Raw genomic sequence first — 15,917 nt, forward strand, 5'->3', positions numbered from 1 at the left:
TTTTTCTTCTCAGATTTAATATATTTATGCCAAGGTGTGCCAACCCTCCTCCATCCAGTCAGCAAAGTCCCCTGTCTTGATATCTTCATTTTGGACATCATTGATCTCCAAGGTGCAAATATTAATTGAGTTTAGTCTTATAAGTCTCAGTTGCAGCCGCTTTTTTAGAGCAACATGTCATCTCTTTCACTTCCAGCTGTCCTATTATATTAATCATGCTTTCCAAAAAATGTATTTTTGTAATTTTTGTACAAGTTATTATTGGGAATCCGGGGATCTTGTTATTTGGGACAGCCGAAATCAACGAAAGATGACCGTTTTGATCTCCAGAACATTTTGTATTAATGCTGGTGAAGAACACACATAGGTAAAACTGCTGGAAGTAATCAAATCACTGTAGTTTCTTTTAATAAGAACTTTTTAAAAAATGTATACATTCATAATACAAGTATGTTCAATAGTAAAAGTGGAGAAACCGTGTGTCTTGCGCCTTTTCCCCACTAACTTCAGATTTTCTCTTGTTTTCAACCCCAGATTTCTGAGCAAAGGTACAAATTTTATCTTTATATTTTAACTGGGGACAGCATGGCTCAGGGGGTTAGAGGCCGTCCTTGGAGCCAGACATTTCTGGTTTAATTCCTGCACTCCTCCAAACCTGTCAAACTGTTGTTGGGCAAGACACTGAACCCCTTCCTGCTCCCCTGGCACCGCCAAGTGGCTGCAAACTGGTTCATCCATGATGGTTTAAATGCAAAGAAGTAATTTTCCTCAAAGGATTAATAAAGTAAAATAAATATATAATAAAATGTAATATAATAAAAATACATAATATCATAAAAAAGAACAAGTAGAAATGCACGTGGATCTATTACTACTATGACTGACAGTTACATGGTAATAGCTGCAGCTATACAAGTATTTTGATATTCATATAGAAATAGCAATGGTGGATGCCTGGCAAGACCACTGCAGTAGATCAAGCCATGTCCCGAGGCGACCTTAATATGAGCGAGCCCAAGGACTCAGAAGAAGATATCTGCCATGGTTTCTAAATGGAATTTAAAATCTTTGCAAGGTATGATATGCAAATATTTCCCACATGAGAATTTGAGGTGTTAAAGACAATCGCGGCAACAACAAAAAAAAGTTCGCAAAAACAAAGCATTATTATCTTTAAGCATGCAGATAGATCTTTTTGTTATACTCTTATCATATATTAAACACCATTTATGTTAGACCTACTCACTCGGAATCCCTCAAGGCCTTTGGGGCCCAGCTGTCCTTGACGGCCCTGCAAAACAGAAGCTGGCAATGTCACTGTGGCATTTCATCTTGGGCCTTATCTATGAATATTGATTAACTGGCCTGTTAAAGAGATTCTCTACAAAGTCATAAAAACTAATGTGGAAGAGGACATAAAAAAATATGGTGCAGTTTTATGTTGTTGTTTAGTTCTTTGGTAATGAAAATACCATTAATGTTTTTTTTTGTTTTTTTTTTCATCAGTGCAGCTGTGCCCACTCAAGCATATGGTGTGCACTTGTATATTTCTGACTGTAGCTATTAAAATGTTATTGAATTTCTATGATTTTTAGCATTTCTCATTTACCATACACTAATCCTCTTTTCAAACTATCTGTGCTAAGAGCTAGAGGAGTTTTGCTCTCACCTGTGGGCCTGGAAGGCCCCTCTCACCGGGTGGGCCCTTTGCACCCTGAGAGGACAGTTTGTGGAGAAAATATGATGCAAAATGAATGAAATGTTTTGAAACAGAATAAAAGCTTTGTGGTCAGTGTAAGATGCAAATACAATGAAATGAATGTGCATCTCCAATTTGTTGAGGCATGCACGCATCACACACAGTACACTTTTGGACGCGTGCACACACACACACACACACATAGATGTAATTCTATGCATGTGTGTGTGTAATGTCTTCAATACTATGTATGTTGCCTTCACCTTTTAAAAGTGTGTGTGTGTGTTTGTGTACACCTGGTCCTAGAGTGCTTTTCTGTTGCCAGTCATCTTGAAAAATGATTCTCTTTCATTAGTGTAATACTTTTTCCCATAACTTTAATTAGTTTAATAAATCTTGTGCCATAGCCGCCCCCTCAGTGATGAAGTCCACATTCAACAAGGGCCTCAGAGAGACACTAAGCTCTCTATTAATACTACATTTGGGATATAATTTGTCATATCACATTCAAGTGAAGGAGGATAGTGAGCCAGGTTTTACACACACACACACAAACGCACACACAGGAAAGAGAAAATGAGAGAAAACGTGTGACTCACATTTGCTCCGGTCTTTCCTGGGATGCCGGGGCGTCCTCTGACGCCACCATAGCCCTGTAGAACAGAAATCCCATCTCAAAATAAGATTAACATTCATCGCTCTCAACTGTAAAATCCCACCTCCAGGCATATGTCCTATTTTCCCGTCATATTGATCATCGCTATCCCGTTTCAATGGATTGTAGCAATTCACTAAACAACAGTAAATGCAATAATGGCTATTATGAAACATACCGACTACTGCGCCGACTGCAATTTCAAAATGTGCATAAACTGGAGTATTCCTTGTCGCCTGTCTATCTTCTGTCTATCTATATTCAACTCCTGCGACTGGCAGATTATTGTAGCGTCTTACCCTTTGGCCGGGGGCGCCATGCCTCCCGGTCAGACCCACCGCTCCCTGGTAACCCTGTGGAGACGTTCAGATATCTATGTGTTATACTGTACATACAAATAACAATATTATATGCACAGGGTTCCTATTAAATATTGGATGCTTTGGGGCGCTTACTAGAGAAGGCAGGATGAATACATTATATCGTCTTTTGTTTCTTCAGATTGAAGTTTTTCATTTTTTAAGGAAGCCCATTGAATCAAAGGGTAAATAAACTGAAGTTGGTGTTACTGAAAACTTTCAGCATCCTTATTCATTAATTTTGATAATTCTGAAGTGGTGTGACCAGAATGGCTTGTTACATCTATCAGAAGCTGATGCTAACTTTGGCCAGATTCGTAACTGAATTGACACAATACAAACGGTAGGGCAGGGGGAAAGTAAAAGAAAGTGTTGAATACATTTAATAGGTATATTATTGTGCTAAAGTTGGGTTCAATTACCCATTTCTGCCTCTGAAACTGAGATAGAAGGGTATCTTGATAGGAATCCAGTATGGCCGTGCAGTGAGACAGACAGTAATACTAAGGTTGTATATAATATTCATGAATAGAAAGGAATGCTTAAACATTCAGCTGCAAATGTTTAATCACAGAACATTGTATTGTTCTGCAATGTATCAGCATTGTAATCGTATCGTAAAAGGATAATAGTTTATTCATCCCCTTTTGGGAAATTTGAGATGATGATGTCACTTACATAGATGCCCACTGGTCCCTGAGGGCCCATCAACCCAGATTTTCCTATAAATCCCTAAAAAGTTTCAAACAACAGGTTTTTCTAAATTTAATAAATAATCGCACAAGTACTGTATATTATTTCAATTTCGGCCTTTCTACTCACCCTCGCCCCGGTGGCTCCGCGACTCCCATCTTGCCCCTGCTTGCCCGAGGGACCCTGTTAGTCACAGGATTCTGTAAGCGTGTTAAAACCAAGTCAGTAGTATGTGATTTACGTCGACTGGAAGGCTAGTGGCTACCTACCGTAGCTCCCTTGGAATCTGCTTGCCCTCGAGCGCCTGCCGGACCAGGAAGTCCCTAAAAAAAAAGATCAAGGAATTTTCGCCAATTTTGCCACTGTCAACTCAAATATTCACACCTGACTCTGTCTTTCAACAGCTTATATCATGACACAGCTGCCTGTTCGGTCGATCCGAGCATCAGTGAAGCAGAGAGAGTGACTCAGCAGCCGGATTTATCCCCCACTGCAGGTTGTGCACCGTTTGGTATTTTGCCAAGCAAGGATTTACTGTTCTGATCAGAAATCGCTTGCTTAATATTTAATATTCAATTCCTCCAATCTTCCTTATATCATTAAAATGCAAGTCAAACTCAACTTCTCATTTACTTAAGATTGATGTTTTTTTTACACTCCTTTCTTGGTGTCATCAAATTGCTTGATATCTAATATTCAATTCCTCAAATCTTCCTTATCTTGTTAAAATGCGAGTCAAACTCAACGTCACATTTACATAAGATTGATGTTTTTTTTACACTCCTTTCTTGGTGACATTAAATGCCCAGCAGTGACAGCTTTCTTACTAACTTACGGCTAATTGTAGTGGAATTGGCTGGATGCAGGAGTCAGAGTTTACAAGGTGTTTGTTTTTCCTCCCTTTTTATTTCCAAGTGTTGCTCAGCATGACAATTTTTGGGGGAAAATTAACCGTGAAAAAAGCCATGCAGTCTCAATGGAGTGGAAACCATAACCCCAAATCAAGGAGGTTTTCCCAGCCCTTATCGAGAGTGTTTTAAAGCTTAAACCTGACAAGCTGCCAGGTAGACTGATGGAACCTAAGCCGATCTGCAAACTCATATCGACTTACATTTGCGGATAGATATGTTCTTTTTTTCTATAAAAGGCAGCTTATGGCACCTCTAGGTTGCAGGACTAATCCATGCAGGTGCAGTTCTGTCTGCAACCACTGCAGTACCACACACCTACTTACTATGGTGGGAACTATATATACTGCTCAAAAAAATAAAGGGAACACTTGAACAACACAATGTAACTCCAAGTCAATCACACTTCTGTGAAATCATAGTGTCCACTCAGGAAGCAACACAGATTCATTTTGACTTGTTTTAAGGACATTACATCAAAGTTGGATCAGCCTGGAGTTTGTTTTTACACTTTAATTTTGCGTGTGATTCCTAATCCAGACCTCCATGGGTCGATACAATTGATTTCCATTGATGATTTTTGTGTGATTTTGTTGTCAGCACATTCAAATGTGTAAAGAGCAAAGTATTTCATAGGAATATTTCATTCATTTAGATCTAGGATGTGTTTTTTAAGTGTTCCCTTTATTTTTTTGAGGAGTGTATATTGATGATACATATCGGTAAAATCTTTTGGTGAACAATTTTTAGGTTGTACGTACTCACAGAAATGACACTCATCTGTTTTCTATGATTATTTGCACTGTTTCCATCAAATAGCCGCAATATTGGTTTTAAAACAATGGAAAAGCCAACTTACTCTGTTTCCCTTTTCACCAGGGGAGCCGTCACAGCCAGGATCACCCTGCAACAAGTAAACATGAAAATGCGTAACAACGTAATGATGACACAGAGACGACGAGAGCTCAATAGTGTAATAGAAGAAGCACGTGTCGTTTGGGATGATAATTTATAGGATGGGAACCTGTGTACCAGGCTTTCCTTCTGGTCCCTCATCCCCAGTGCGGCCCCTGAAACCCTGCATAATGCATACAAAGAGAAACTCAGCAGGGGGTTATGAGCTCAACGCTACTAGAATCGACTCCTGTGAGATGGTTTTATGGTTACCGGCACACCAGGTAGGCCAAACAAGCCAACGAGTCCAGTGCGACCCTGTAAAAACAAACATAATAAAACTTATATTGGACATAATGAATGCGATATTAATCGATTCAAGTTCCAAGGAGAAACGTACCCTTGAGCCTTTGGGTCCTACCTCCCCGTTCCTTCCAGGTTTGCCTCTATTACCCTTGATACAAATAAATTCAGACCATTAATGAGATACTCCTGAAATGAAGAGATCCCTTTGATGAGAGGCTAGAAATAAATTTTTCTTGGCAAGAGCGAGACATGAATGGCGGCGCATCTTCAGAGATTCAGCTGAAAACTGAATGTCTTGCAGATTTTTGTGCAGTTTTGCATGGTTTCTGAAGAGATCAGCACCTTGAACTTTGAAGCAATAATGATAGGAACATCAGTAGGTACATTACTGACATCTGATCATTATTATTTTTGGACTGTTAAGATACAAATTATACATGAACCTCTCCTTGACATGATTTTAATGCTCAAATCTGCACTGGACTATTGGTATTGATAAATAAGAGCAACTGCTTCACCTCTGTTGGTGGCACAAAAGCACAAAAGAAATGCCTTGCCCCTGTTTGTTAGATCTGCTGCACAATTTGGATAAAATACATATTTAGCTATGCTATTTTAGAGGGATCTGACATTGTATTCAATGTGTTCTTTTATAACCAAAACCACCCTCCAGCTGAATTACTGATTTTTTTTTCCCCCCTCAAACCATAGTAATATACAGTGAGACAGACACAGCAGAAAATAAGACTTCTTTTGTTAAGGTCATCTTTCAAGTTCAGTCTTTTCTGAATAATTCATACTTTCAAGTGGTGATGATGAACTCTGACCTTTATCCCCTGCTTTCCCGCTGCTCCCTGAAGCCCAGCCTCACCATCTTCACCCTGGGAAGAAAACAGAAACTAAAAAGATAACTGGGCATTTATTCATTGAAAAGAACTGACATCAACATCTGCGACCCACAACATATCCATAAATCTCATTTTTTCGGTGAAGTTTCAAAACCTTCACTTGAAGAAGTATATAACAGGCTATCTATCTATCTATCTATCTATCTATCTATCTATCTATCTATCTATCTATCTATCTATCTATCTATCTATCTATCTATCTATCTATCTATCTATCTATCTATCTATCTATCTATCTATCTATCTATCTATCTATCTATCTATCTATCTATCTATCTATCTATCTATTGATCCAGAAAATCAGCACTATCAGTGTAGGAGGACACGGCATATTTAGGTTATGGCTCATACATTTTTTTATTTATCAGATATCAAAATAGATCACCTTGTGAATAATTCCAAAACAAAGATGAAAATAAGATAATGTCTGAGAAGAATTAGTAAATTAGTATTAGTAAATTGCAGGAGAAAATGAGAACTATCTCCTTCATTAATTCAGGCGATGCAGAGGTTTAATAAAGCTGTGGAATGGGGGAATTCATCACAAATCTAAATAACATTTATAACATTTGGTAAACATTTTAGCCAACTATTGGCGAGTGTAATACCTCTCTTCCCCTTGGCCCAGGCTGACCCCTCCCTCCTGGAAGGCCTGAGAAGCCACGTTCACCCCTTTCCCCTTGACGGCCCTGAGCCCCTGCAGCACCTGGAGGACCCTAAAAAGTTCATTATCACAATAAGAATAACATTATCATAACATAATTGGTCAATGAGGATTGTGCATGTAATTGTGCATTCAATGCTTATCTTTATCAATAATTCACCGGCTCATCTATTCATATTTTTATTTTAAATGTGCAGATACAGAAGGTAGGGCAGCCGTGCCATTTAAAAACATGCCTTGTCAAGTGACATGCCAAAGTCAACAGTGTCTGTCAACTGCACGATAATCATGCATATGCACTATTTTTAACATGAATGTGGAAATGAAACTGAATGATTGGCCTATTAGTGCCAATGCCATTCATAAACCTAGGTGTTATATTGCATACAATATTGAGAAATTAGAATAATGGACAAATTCATGTTTGAATTATTCGGAAGCCCTGTCTGGGGCTTTGGTTGAATCTGTATCCCGCTAAACGGCGCTCCTTTGTACAGCTCGATACGTGCATTTCAAGCTGAAAGACGACATCTCCTGCCTCATCCATCCACTCACACAATATGTGATTCACACTTATATGTAATTGAAGGCATTTACATTAAAAAAAAAAAAAAAATCAATCAAAAATTGCAATACAGAGTCACATCGCAAAAAATAAAATAGGAAATAAAACAACATAATAATTATCTGTTCCAATTGTATAAAGACAAACAGATACAAAAATCCAATGAACAGTTTACATATATAAATAAAAACAATATAATAAAGAGAGAAAAAGCTCAGTTTGTAGACCTTGTGTGTATGCCCATAGCTGTATGTGATCTCCACTTTCAAGATAGTCAAGTAGCTGACTTTTAAAGACTTAAAGGACGAGAGCATGCAAATTGTTTTCTTAACTGGTTGCGTGCTCGGTGAGCTCAAATTGATACATCGAACCCATTCCGATTAGGCTTGAACAATTTACTCCAGCTGCTTGCAAATGACTCGAGCCGCACGCTACCGCTGTGTTGTAAATTATCCACTGTGTGTCATTTGTTATTATTATTATAAATCCGTGACAGCCTTGTGAACCACTGTGTGCCATATCTAATTCACCTTATAAAAAAATGCAAATTATTTATACCTCAGATGCATAAGATGGCACAGAATCGGGTGAATATTACTACTCCTCAGAAAAGCTTCAGAGGTCTCCGCAGCCAATCATCTGCCTGCATCTAACCCTTTTCTTTGCATTCTTTCAAAACAACCAACTTCATGTCCTTTATCACTCATCCATAAATCTCTCTTCCGCTCCGATCATCATTTTACCAATATATTCACAATCTTTGCTCTTTTCTCCACCCATTCCAACCTGCTTAAAAATGTTTCTTTACTTCTTTTCTAACTTTCGCTTTGGACTGTTGACCCTGAATACTTAAAATCTTCTCCCTTCTTCTCTCCCACTTAAGTACCTCTCAATCACACAAATGTGTTCTGTCCCACTTCCTTACCTCCACCTCTATAGATTTTCCTCCACCTGATTCCTGCTCTCATCTGCAAATATCATATTCCACCTATCACACCTGCCCTGCACCGCTCTACTCGGTACGTGTCGCTCACAAACACCTTCTATCAGCTTCTAAACTGTGCTACGACAGCCACACCGATAACTATATCGCTCGCTTCTTTAACATGTGGGAGCGATTCACTTGTCAACCGTTTTCACAGAAGCTCAGAGGCGCTGCACTTCTTTATTGTCTCCTTGACTGGGAATCTCTTTTACCGATCTAGAAAGGCCTTTCATTTTAGCTGCATGTGACATCTGACGGGGAAAATCTCCTTTATTAACACAGGATCCTTCAGTCAGTAGATATATTGACATGCAGTATGTCAGAAGCCAGACCGTGGGCTTATATGATACACGAGACAATAATATAAATTAGCAGATAACATATTTTAAAACAGATTGACAGAACAGCTAGAAACCGTTGCTTCTGCGCAGGGATTGTTAATCAAACACACAAAAACTACTCACACTTATGGATTATTAATATACTATTCAGTCTCTATTTTTGTAGTCATAAGCATCAACCGTACAAAACACCAACAAAGATTAGTGGTTATCTCACTGATGTAACAATTTATATTGTCTTTAACAACAAAAAGGCAGTAAGGTGAAATTTACCGCAAGTCCATAAAATTATTTTGTAATCGATGAATGGGTGAATGTAGAGCACAAACCCGATGAATACCATTCATGCTAAATGCTGGACAAAGGAATTCAGACTCTTTCTTCACTGCCCAACCTCTGACTAAATATATTCCATATGGCTACAATTTTTTAAAATCCAGTATTGGGAGCAATTGAACTATTGGTAACAAATAAATAGAAATAGAATGGGGCGAGGTTTCCAGGTCTCTAGTCCAGTGGTTCTTAACCTTGTTGGAGGTACTGAACCCCACCTGTTTTACATGCGCATTCACCGAACCCTTCTTTATTGGGTCGAGGATCGTTTCGTTGATGGGTACAAAGAACAGGCAGAGTAGCCTTTTCATCCAATCTGGCTCCCTTCACCTTGAATTCAGCAAGCACTATGTTCTTGTAGTTCCCATCTCCATGCAGCTGAAGGAAGCCTTCCCTTAGTTTTGCCGGTGCTGGACTAGAATTGCTCATCTTGTCTTAGCAAATCATGCAGTTAGGACATCGATTCCAATCACGTTCCGTCATACATGTGAATCCGTATTGTATGTATTCTTCCGACCGCTTTCTTTTTTTGCCCGACATAATTAGTATGAAGGGATTAAAATATTAAGAAAGAAATCACATGACGTACCATCACGACAGTCATAAGTTACTACAACTGAGCGCGCCAAAATCCCTGCAGCACGGATAGGCCAAGCTATGTAGCGTGATCACCTGCAGCCAGTGATGTCATCACCAATGTGTGTCTTGACCTCCGCCGAACCCCTGAGACTGACCCACCGAACCCCTGGGGTTCGATCAAACCCAGGTTAAGAACCACTGCTCTAGTCAGTGACCAATCATTTAATCCACTGGCTGGAGGGAATTTGGAAGCTATAGATCTGTAATTACAACTGCTTGATTGACATCAAACTTCTCGCTGTTCTTTCAGTGATGGCAAATTAGAATTAAAGGAGGCCCGGGGAAAAGAGAAAATTGCCTATAAATCAGGACAAGACATAGTGAGGAATCACAAGGTTTGATATTTAACATTAAGTTTGAAGCACAAATACAAGCACAAGGATAAAGCGGCACCCTGTTAATCCATTTTTGGATGTAAAGATCTACAGTGTTGCTGTTGTTTTTCTTCTTGAATTTGATGCCAGAACTTGTTGATCAAATGAGGTCAAATACCTCATGTTGGTCTCCCACCCCGAATGGTGAATGGTCCAAAAAATGTTTCTGTCAAGTAGAATTGGGGTTTGAACAGACGGGGATGAATTGGTACAAGATCTGCCATCTTGAGAAAAGACTTGTGTAGCCTTTTTGAATGCTACACGAACAGTAGCATTCATGAGGAATAGCATCTTTTGCGAACCTCTTTGCAGCCCGTCGGCCACTTTTTCACTTTTAAAGTGTAATCAGATGTGCGGGACACCAAGTAAGTGAAAGGATGCAAAGACTAGACAGCAATATGTGGCTCAAACTTCATATCTTTGAGGCTGATGATGCTAATATCTTCCTCCTCAACACATATGCTTGTGCTGGGGACTGGCAGTCCCGCCTTGGAGGCATGAATAGAGATGGTCAACCACTCCGAACCTTCCTAGTACCAGCAAAATGACCAAATTACAGTAATGTAAATGTAATGTTATCAACATCAACAACGTCTATTCTCTATTCCTGACCAGAGTCAGTTTGATGCTTCATTTTCTTACCCTGCATCCTTTTGGCCCAGTCTGCCCTTTGTCACCCTCTTGTGCCCTGAATCCCTAGACACAGACAGCAGAATGCATTTCACTTTTGGTTAAACTTTCCTCTACACCAGGGGTGTCAAACTCATTTTGTCCGGGGGGCCACATACGGGCTTATTTGATGTCAACGGGGCCGGACCAGTAAAATCATTACCTAGAAGTAACACCAAGTCCAAATTTTTCCTTTGTTTTGGTGCAAAGGAGGTAAACAGGTAAATTATAAATATCTGTATATGTAATGATCTGTTCCTCTAAAAGATACATGATGAATTAATGCTAAAAATGAATATTATAAGAATTGATGAAATTACAACCAAAAAAATATTGTTGAGTTAAAAAAGAAAATCTTGTCACTGTGAGAAAATTTGCCACAAGAATTTATTAGAAAACTGATTGTTAGCATGTATAAGAGGAGGTATTATGTTTACAAGGCTAATGGTGGCTATTCTGGTAATAAAATCAATCTTTTTAATTTTGCCCGTCTTTTTTTTTTGCTATTGTTTTTGCGTTTTTTTTTTTTTTTCTTTTACAGTAATAAGAAAAGAAAAGATCGTTTTAACAATGTCACAAGATGTTTTTCCATCCAAAAATCCTTTTGTTTTCAAATTTTGAAGCAAAAAATACATCGCAAAGTTACTTTTTACATTTTTTCCTTGCTCGTATTTTTTTTGAAACCCACTGTATAAAACCCCCAGATGCATGTGAGAAAAAGCACAAAAACACAAAAATTTGATTTCAGGCAGGGGGCCACAAAATATTGGCCCGCGGGCCGCGAGTCTGAGACCCCTGCTCTACATACAGTATATTTTTAGTTAATCTACACAAAGCAGGGATTCTCACTAGACCCTTTAAAGTAAACCTTTATGAAAGTTGTCTCAAGAATTTGTACACTAACTGAAATGATTTTTCTCAAAAGGGATTCTAATATCCAGAGCATGGAGGTATTGACCAGTTTATTTATATTTCTACTTTCATGCCTTACAATGTATTAATTTTGACAAAACACTGAATGCAAAACAGCAAATGCGTCATCTTACTTTAGCACCTTGAAATCCTTTTGCTCCTGGAGCACCAGTTATCCCCTACGACAACATACCAGGGAAAAAAAAAACATGAAATGGTGGTTGCTACAGTGAACAAAGAGAATTCGCAAACAAGTCGGCCTTCCCCGTAAATGTTGCTGAAGGTCTTAATATGGCTTCTTTTTCAAAACAACCGGGGGGCATAAGAATGATTTCATGCATAAGAGGGTTTGAGAAAAGGTTTCACGCTGCAAAAGGCTATAAAATGGGGAAAAGAAAGGCAGGACGAGGTTGAGCTCTGGCCGGTTGTGACAGAGTACGTATCAGTGGAAAGTCTCAGTCACACAAGCGATAAAGCGGACATTAAAAATGCAGAAGGCGAAGTGTCGCCTAATCGATCAATTTGCTTTAGTACGCAACAATCAGTTGAGGCTGGGAAACATTTTTCTTTTGCCCCAGGTTTCTATTCAAAAACAAGCTGATCATTTGCAGGTATTTGGCTCAGTAGAGACGATGTGGTTGATGCTCTGTCAGTGTGCCATGACCCGCTCTTGAAAGAAAAGCTATAACTAGACAAACTTAGATATTCAGTCAATGTTCGCTCCGCTGCAGGTACATTAATATGAAATCATTAACAGCTTGATAATGGTCAATCATTTACCATCGGCCCTTCAATGCCAGGTAGTCCGGTTGTTCCCATCGGACCCCTACTGCCCTGGTAGAGAAGAAAAGGATATCCATATAAGTTCATCCATATATAAAAATGTATAGAAACACCAGCTACTCTTTGGAATACAACTGGCACGCACACTGTTTTAAAGCTGGTAACTTTTCTGGCCACCAATCATTTTATTCAATTGAAAATGAATTAATATGGCAAGGTTAGTAGGGGTAATATGTGGAAATTCAACTTTTCCAAATATTCTCACACTTTATGTCATAAATTCCAAAGTTGACTCAGTAAGCTCAACACGGCATTTAAGTAGAACCCTTTTTAATCATGAGATAATTAGCTTTTAGCAGCTCCTCTATCAGGTAAGAATAGAAATTCATTGACAAATAATGTTATTGTGCAGGTGTCTATTTTTATTTATTTATTTATTGGAAATTGTTGGATAGAATTGGGATTTTGGGTTTACATTCAGATGGAAAAGATGCTATCACTTCATTGAAATGAAGCGCCTGGGAATTCAAAAGAAATTAATACAAATATGAGATAGACTTGTACCAGAAATATGAAAAGGTAAGAATCCATCTATGAATCTATCTATCTATCTATCTATCTATCTATCTATCTATCTATCTATCTATCTATCTATCTATCTATCTATCTATCTATCTATCTATCTATCTATCTATCCATCCATCCATCCATCCATCCATCCATCCATCCATCCATCCATCCATCCATCCATCCATCCATCCATCCATCCATCTATCTATCTATCTATCTATCTATCTATCTATCTATCTATCTATCTATCTATCTATCTATCTATCTATCTATCCATCTGCTGCCGCTCATCCCGCACCATCTTAATACAGCATTGATCAAATAAAGTTACTGATGAAATAACTGCAGATAATTACTGAAAACCTTACCATGTCTCCTTTAGGGCCAGGAATCCCCTCCATGCCTGGTTGCCCCTGTCAAGATTGAACAAATATATTCAACAGAATTCAATCAAATATCACTGCAGAAGGGTTTGTGGTGAAGCTCTTCCAAATCACAGCAGCCATCGAGATGAAATCTTTCCTTAATAATTATAAGTGCAAAGTAACCCACTCTATCGGGATACATAAATATAGCTTCAATGTTATCATAATACTTAAGCAGAACATTGAATTAGCTGTGACCCTTACAATGTTTGCAGGGGGAGGATCAGCTTACATTCAACCATTTAATTCAATTATAGGTACAAATTATTTTTGTAATCTAGTACTTATAAATCTTTACTGCATTATAAATTAGACATTACATGGTTGGATTATAAAAATAAGTATGTCCTGTGCAGTAGGTAAAGTATGGCAGGATATATATATAACTTTATTTGCAAATCTGGTATAATACTCTTGTAAAGGCAGGTTATAATATATTATATTTACTTGAGCCCCTTCAGCTCCTTGTGGGCCGGTTTTTCCCGTTAATCCTGTTGGTCCCTGCAAATTAGAGATGCTGTGGATTAAATATCACAACAATAGCACTTTCAACTTGCAAAATACATATTTTATTGCCTGTTTATATATTGTATAGTTATTTTATTGCATATCTGTATATTTTATATATATTGTCTATTTTGTACAGTTTTATATTTGTATCGTCCAAGACTACAGATGGAAATTCGCTATGAGCTACAATCTGGTACAAACATCTCTGCCTCTGTGCTTAATGTAATTGTACACTGTCCTGATAAACTTCTAAACAAACAAACAAACGATAAGCATGTCGATTCTCCATCATCGGAGAGAAGCGATCGGGTGAACTGAATATCGTACTGGAGGGCCTTTACGACCTCGAGCACCAGCAGGACCTGGATCCCCCTGGACAGAAAGACAGCGCAGACTCATTTGTCAATTTATTGCAACAAGTTAAATCGTACTTGCTTTGAAATGGCCGGTAAACAAAAATGAACTCACCTCAAACCCGTTCAGTCCACGTGGCCCTATACCACCCGTCGTCCCCGGTGCACCCTGAAAAATTTCCAATAAAAATTAGGTCACCTCTACTAAGTAACAGCCATGTGGGTTACTTTGATACTGGCATACTTACCTCTGGCCCTTGTGGACCCCGAAATCCATCATGTCCAGAGTGTCCCTGATTAAAAGAGGTCAGTACTAGTTAAATTTTCTGCAAAAGTGCGAGAAACTGGGTTTAGTTAGGATGGTGAAGACAGCACAAGGTACCTGCGGCCCTGGTGGTCCAGGGAACCCAACGCCGCCTTTTCTCCCCAAAGGACCCTTATTTGTTTCAAACAGCAAAACAGTTACGTGCAGAGCTGACTGAAAATGCCTGATGGTGAATGTATGCTCACTGTTTCCAAATGGGTTAAGAAATGTAACATATTTATTTCAAATTAATTCTTTATGTCATCCTTCTTACGGGTGGTCCCACAGCGCCATTGTCTCCCGGCTCCCCCTTAGATCCCTGCAAAACAAACAACGTGCTCTGAGTAAAAACTGTTGAACGTTCTTTACTGTTGGTGAATTAATATTTTGGGGCGATGGCTATTTCCAGCCACTGGAGGGAGATATATACTCTTATCAAGCCACTTGCATCTGCAGTTGGGATATGTATACATGAGATTGTAGAAAAACGTGTGTAGTAGTTACTATATGTTTCAAAAGAAAAGTTTTATTGACAAGATATGACGCTGGTTTATTTTATAACTGACCTTTTCCCCCAGTTCTCCTCTTTCTCCAGATGGCCCAGGCTCCCCAGCAAAACCCTCCAATCAAAGGCCAGAGAGAAAAGAAAAGCATTTTATAATCCATTGCACCATCCTTTCGCATTTGATCTCTCCATATATAAAAATGTATAGAAACACCAGCTACTCTTTGGAATACAACTAGCATACACACTGTTTTAAAGCTGGTAACTTTCTGGCCACCAATCATTTTATTCTATTGAAAATTAATTAATATGACAGGGTTAGTAGGGGTAATATGTGGAAATTCATCATTCAGTTTGTTCAACTGCTACAAATAATCTCTCACTTTATGTCCTAAATCCCAAAGTTGACTCAGTAAGCTCAACACGACATTTAAGTAGAACCCTTTTTATCATGAGATAATTAGCTTTTAGCAACTTCTCTATCACAGGTAAGAATAGAAATTCATTAACAAATAATGTTATTGTGCAGGTGTCTATTTTTTTAACTTATTTATTGCAAATTG

At 38.5% G+C, this 15,917-nt stretch overlaps 1 protein-coding gene and 2 long non-coding RNA genes across 3 annotated transcripts; all 3 read right to left on the reverse strand.

The window, feature by feature from the left end:
- Positions 1-1,684: 1,684 nt before the first annotated feature.
- Positions 1,685-3,414, reverse strand: LOC147221602 (uncharacterized). Its single transcript, XR_015107893.1, has 4 exons — positions 3,392-3,414; positions 2,654-2,707; positions 2,299-2,352; positions 1,685-1,714 (listed from the first exon to the last, which is right to left on the reverse strand). It is a non-coding gene; the product is annotated as an uncharacterized LOC147221602 (long non-coding RNA).
- Positions 3,415-3,570: 156 nt separating this feature from the next.
- Positions 3,571-5,361, reverse strand: LOC147221603 (uncharacterized). Its single transcript, XR_015107894.1, has 4 exons — positions 5,347-5,361; positions 5,174-5,218; positions 3,676-3,729; positions 3,571-3,606 (listed from the first exon to the last, which is right to left on the reverse strand). It is a non-coding gene; the product is annotated as an uncharacterized LOC147221603 (long non-coding RNA).
- Positions 5,362-5,445: 84 nt separating this feature from the next.
- Positions 5,446-14,968, reverse strand: LOC147221604 (uncharacterized). The gene is made up of 13 exons (XM_086169215.1): positions 14,928-14,968; positions 14,794-14,838; positions 14,661-14,714; positions 14,520-14,564; positions 14,130-14,183; positions 13,626-13,670; positions 12,685-12,738; positions 12,039-12,083; positions 10,966-11,019; positions 7,031-7,138; positions 6,342-6,395; positions 5,609-5,662; positions 5,446-5,526 (listed from the first exon to the last, which is right to left on the reverse strand). The coding sequence occupies exons 6-13, from the start codon at positions 13,656-13,658 to the stop codon at positions 5,446-5,448; spliced, it is 483 nt and encodes a 160-aa protein (XP_086025341.1). The 5' UTR covers positions 13,659-13,670; positions 14,130-14,183; positions 14,520-14,564; positions 14,661-14,714; positions 14,794-14,838; positions 14,928-14,968.
- Positions 14,969-15,917: the final 949 nt, after the last annotated feature.

This window comes from Fistularia commersonii, chromosome 22, assembly GCF_037954325.1.
Source record: "Fistularia commersonii isolate RoL2024-O1a breed Wild chromosome 22, RoL_Fcom_v1.0, whole genome shotgun sequence".
Classification (NCBI taxonomy): Eukaryota; Metazoa; Chordata; class Actinopteri; order Syngnathiformes; family Fistulariidae; genus Fistularia; species Fistularia commersonii.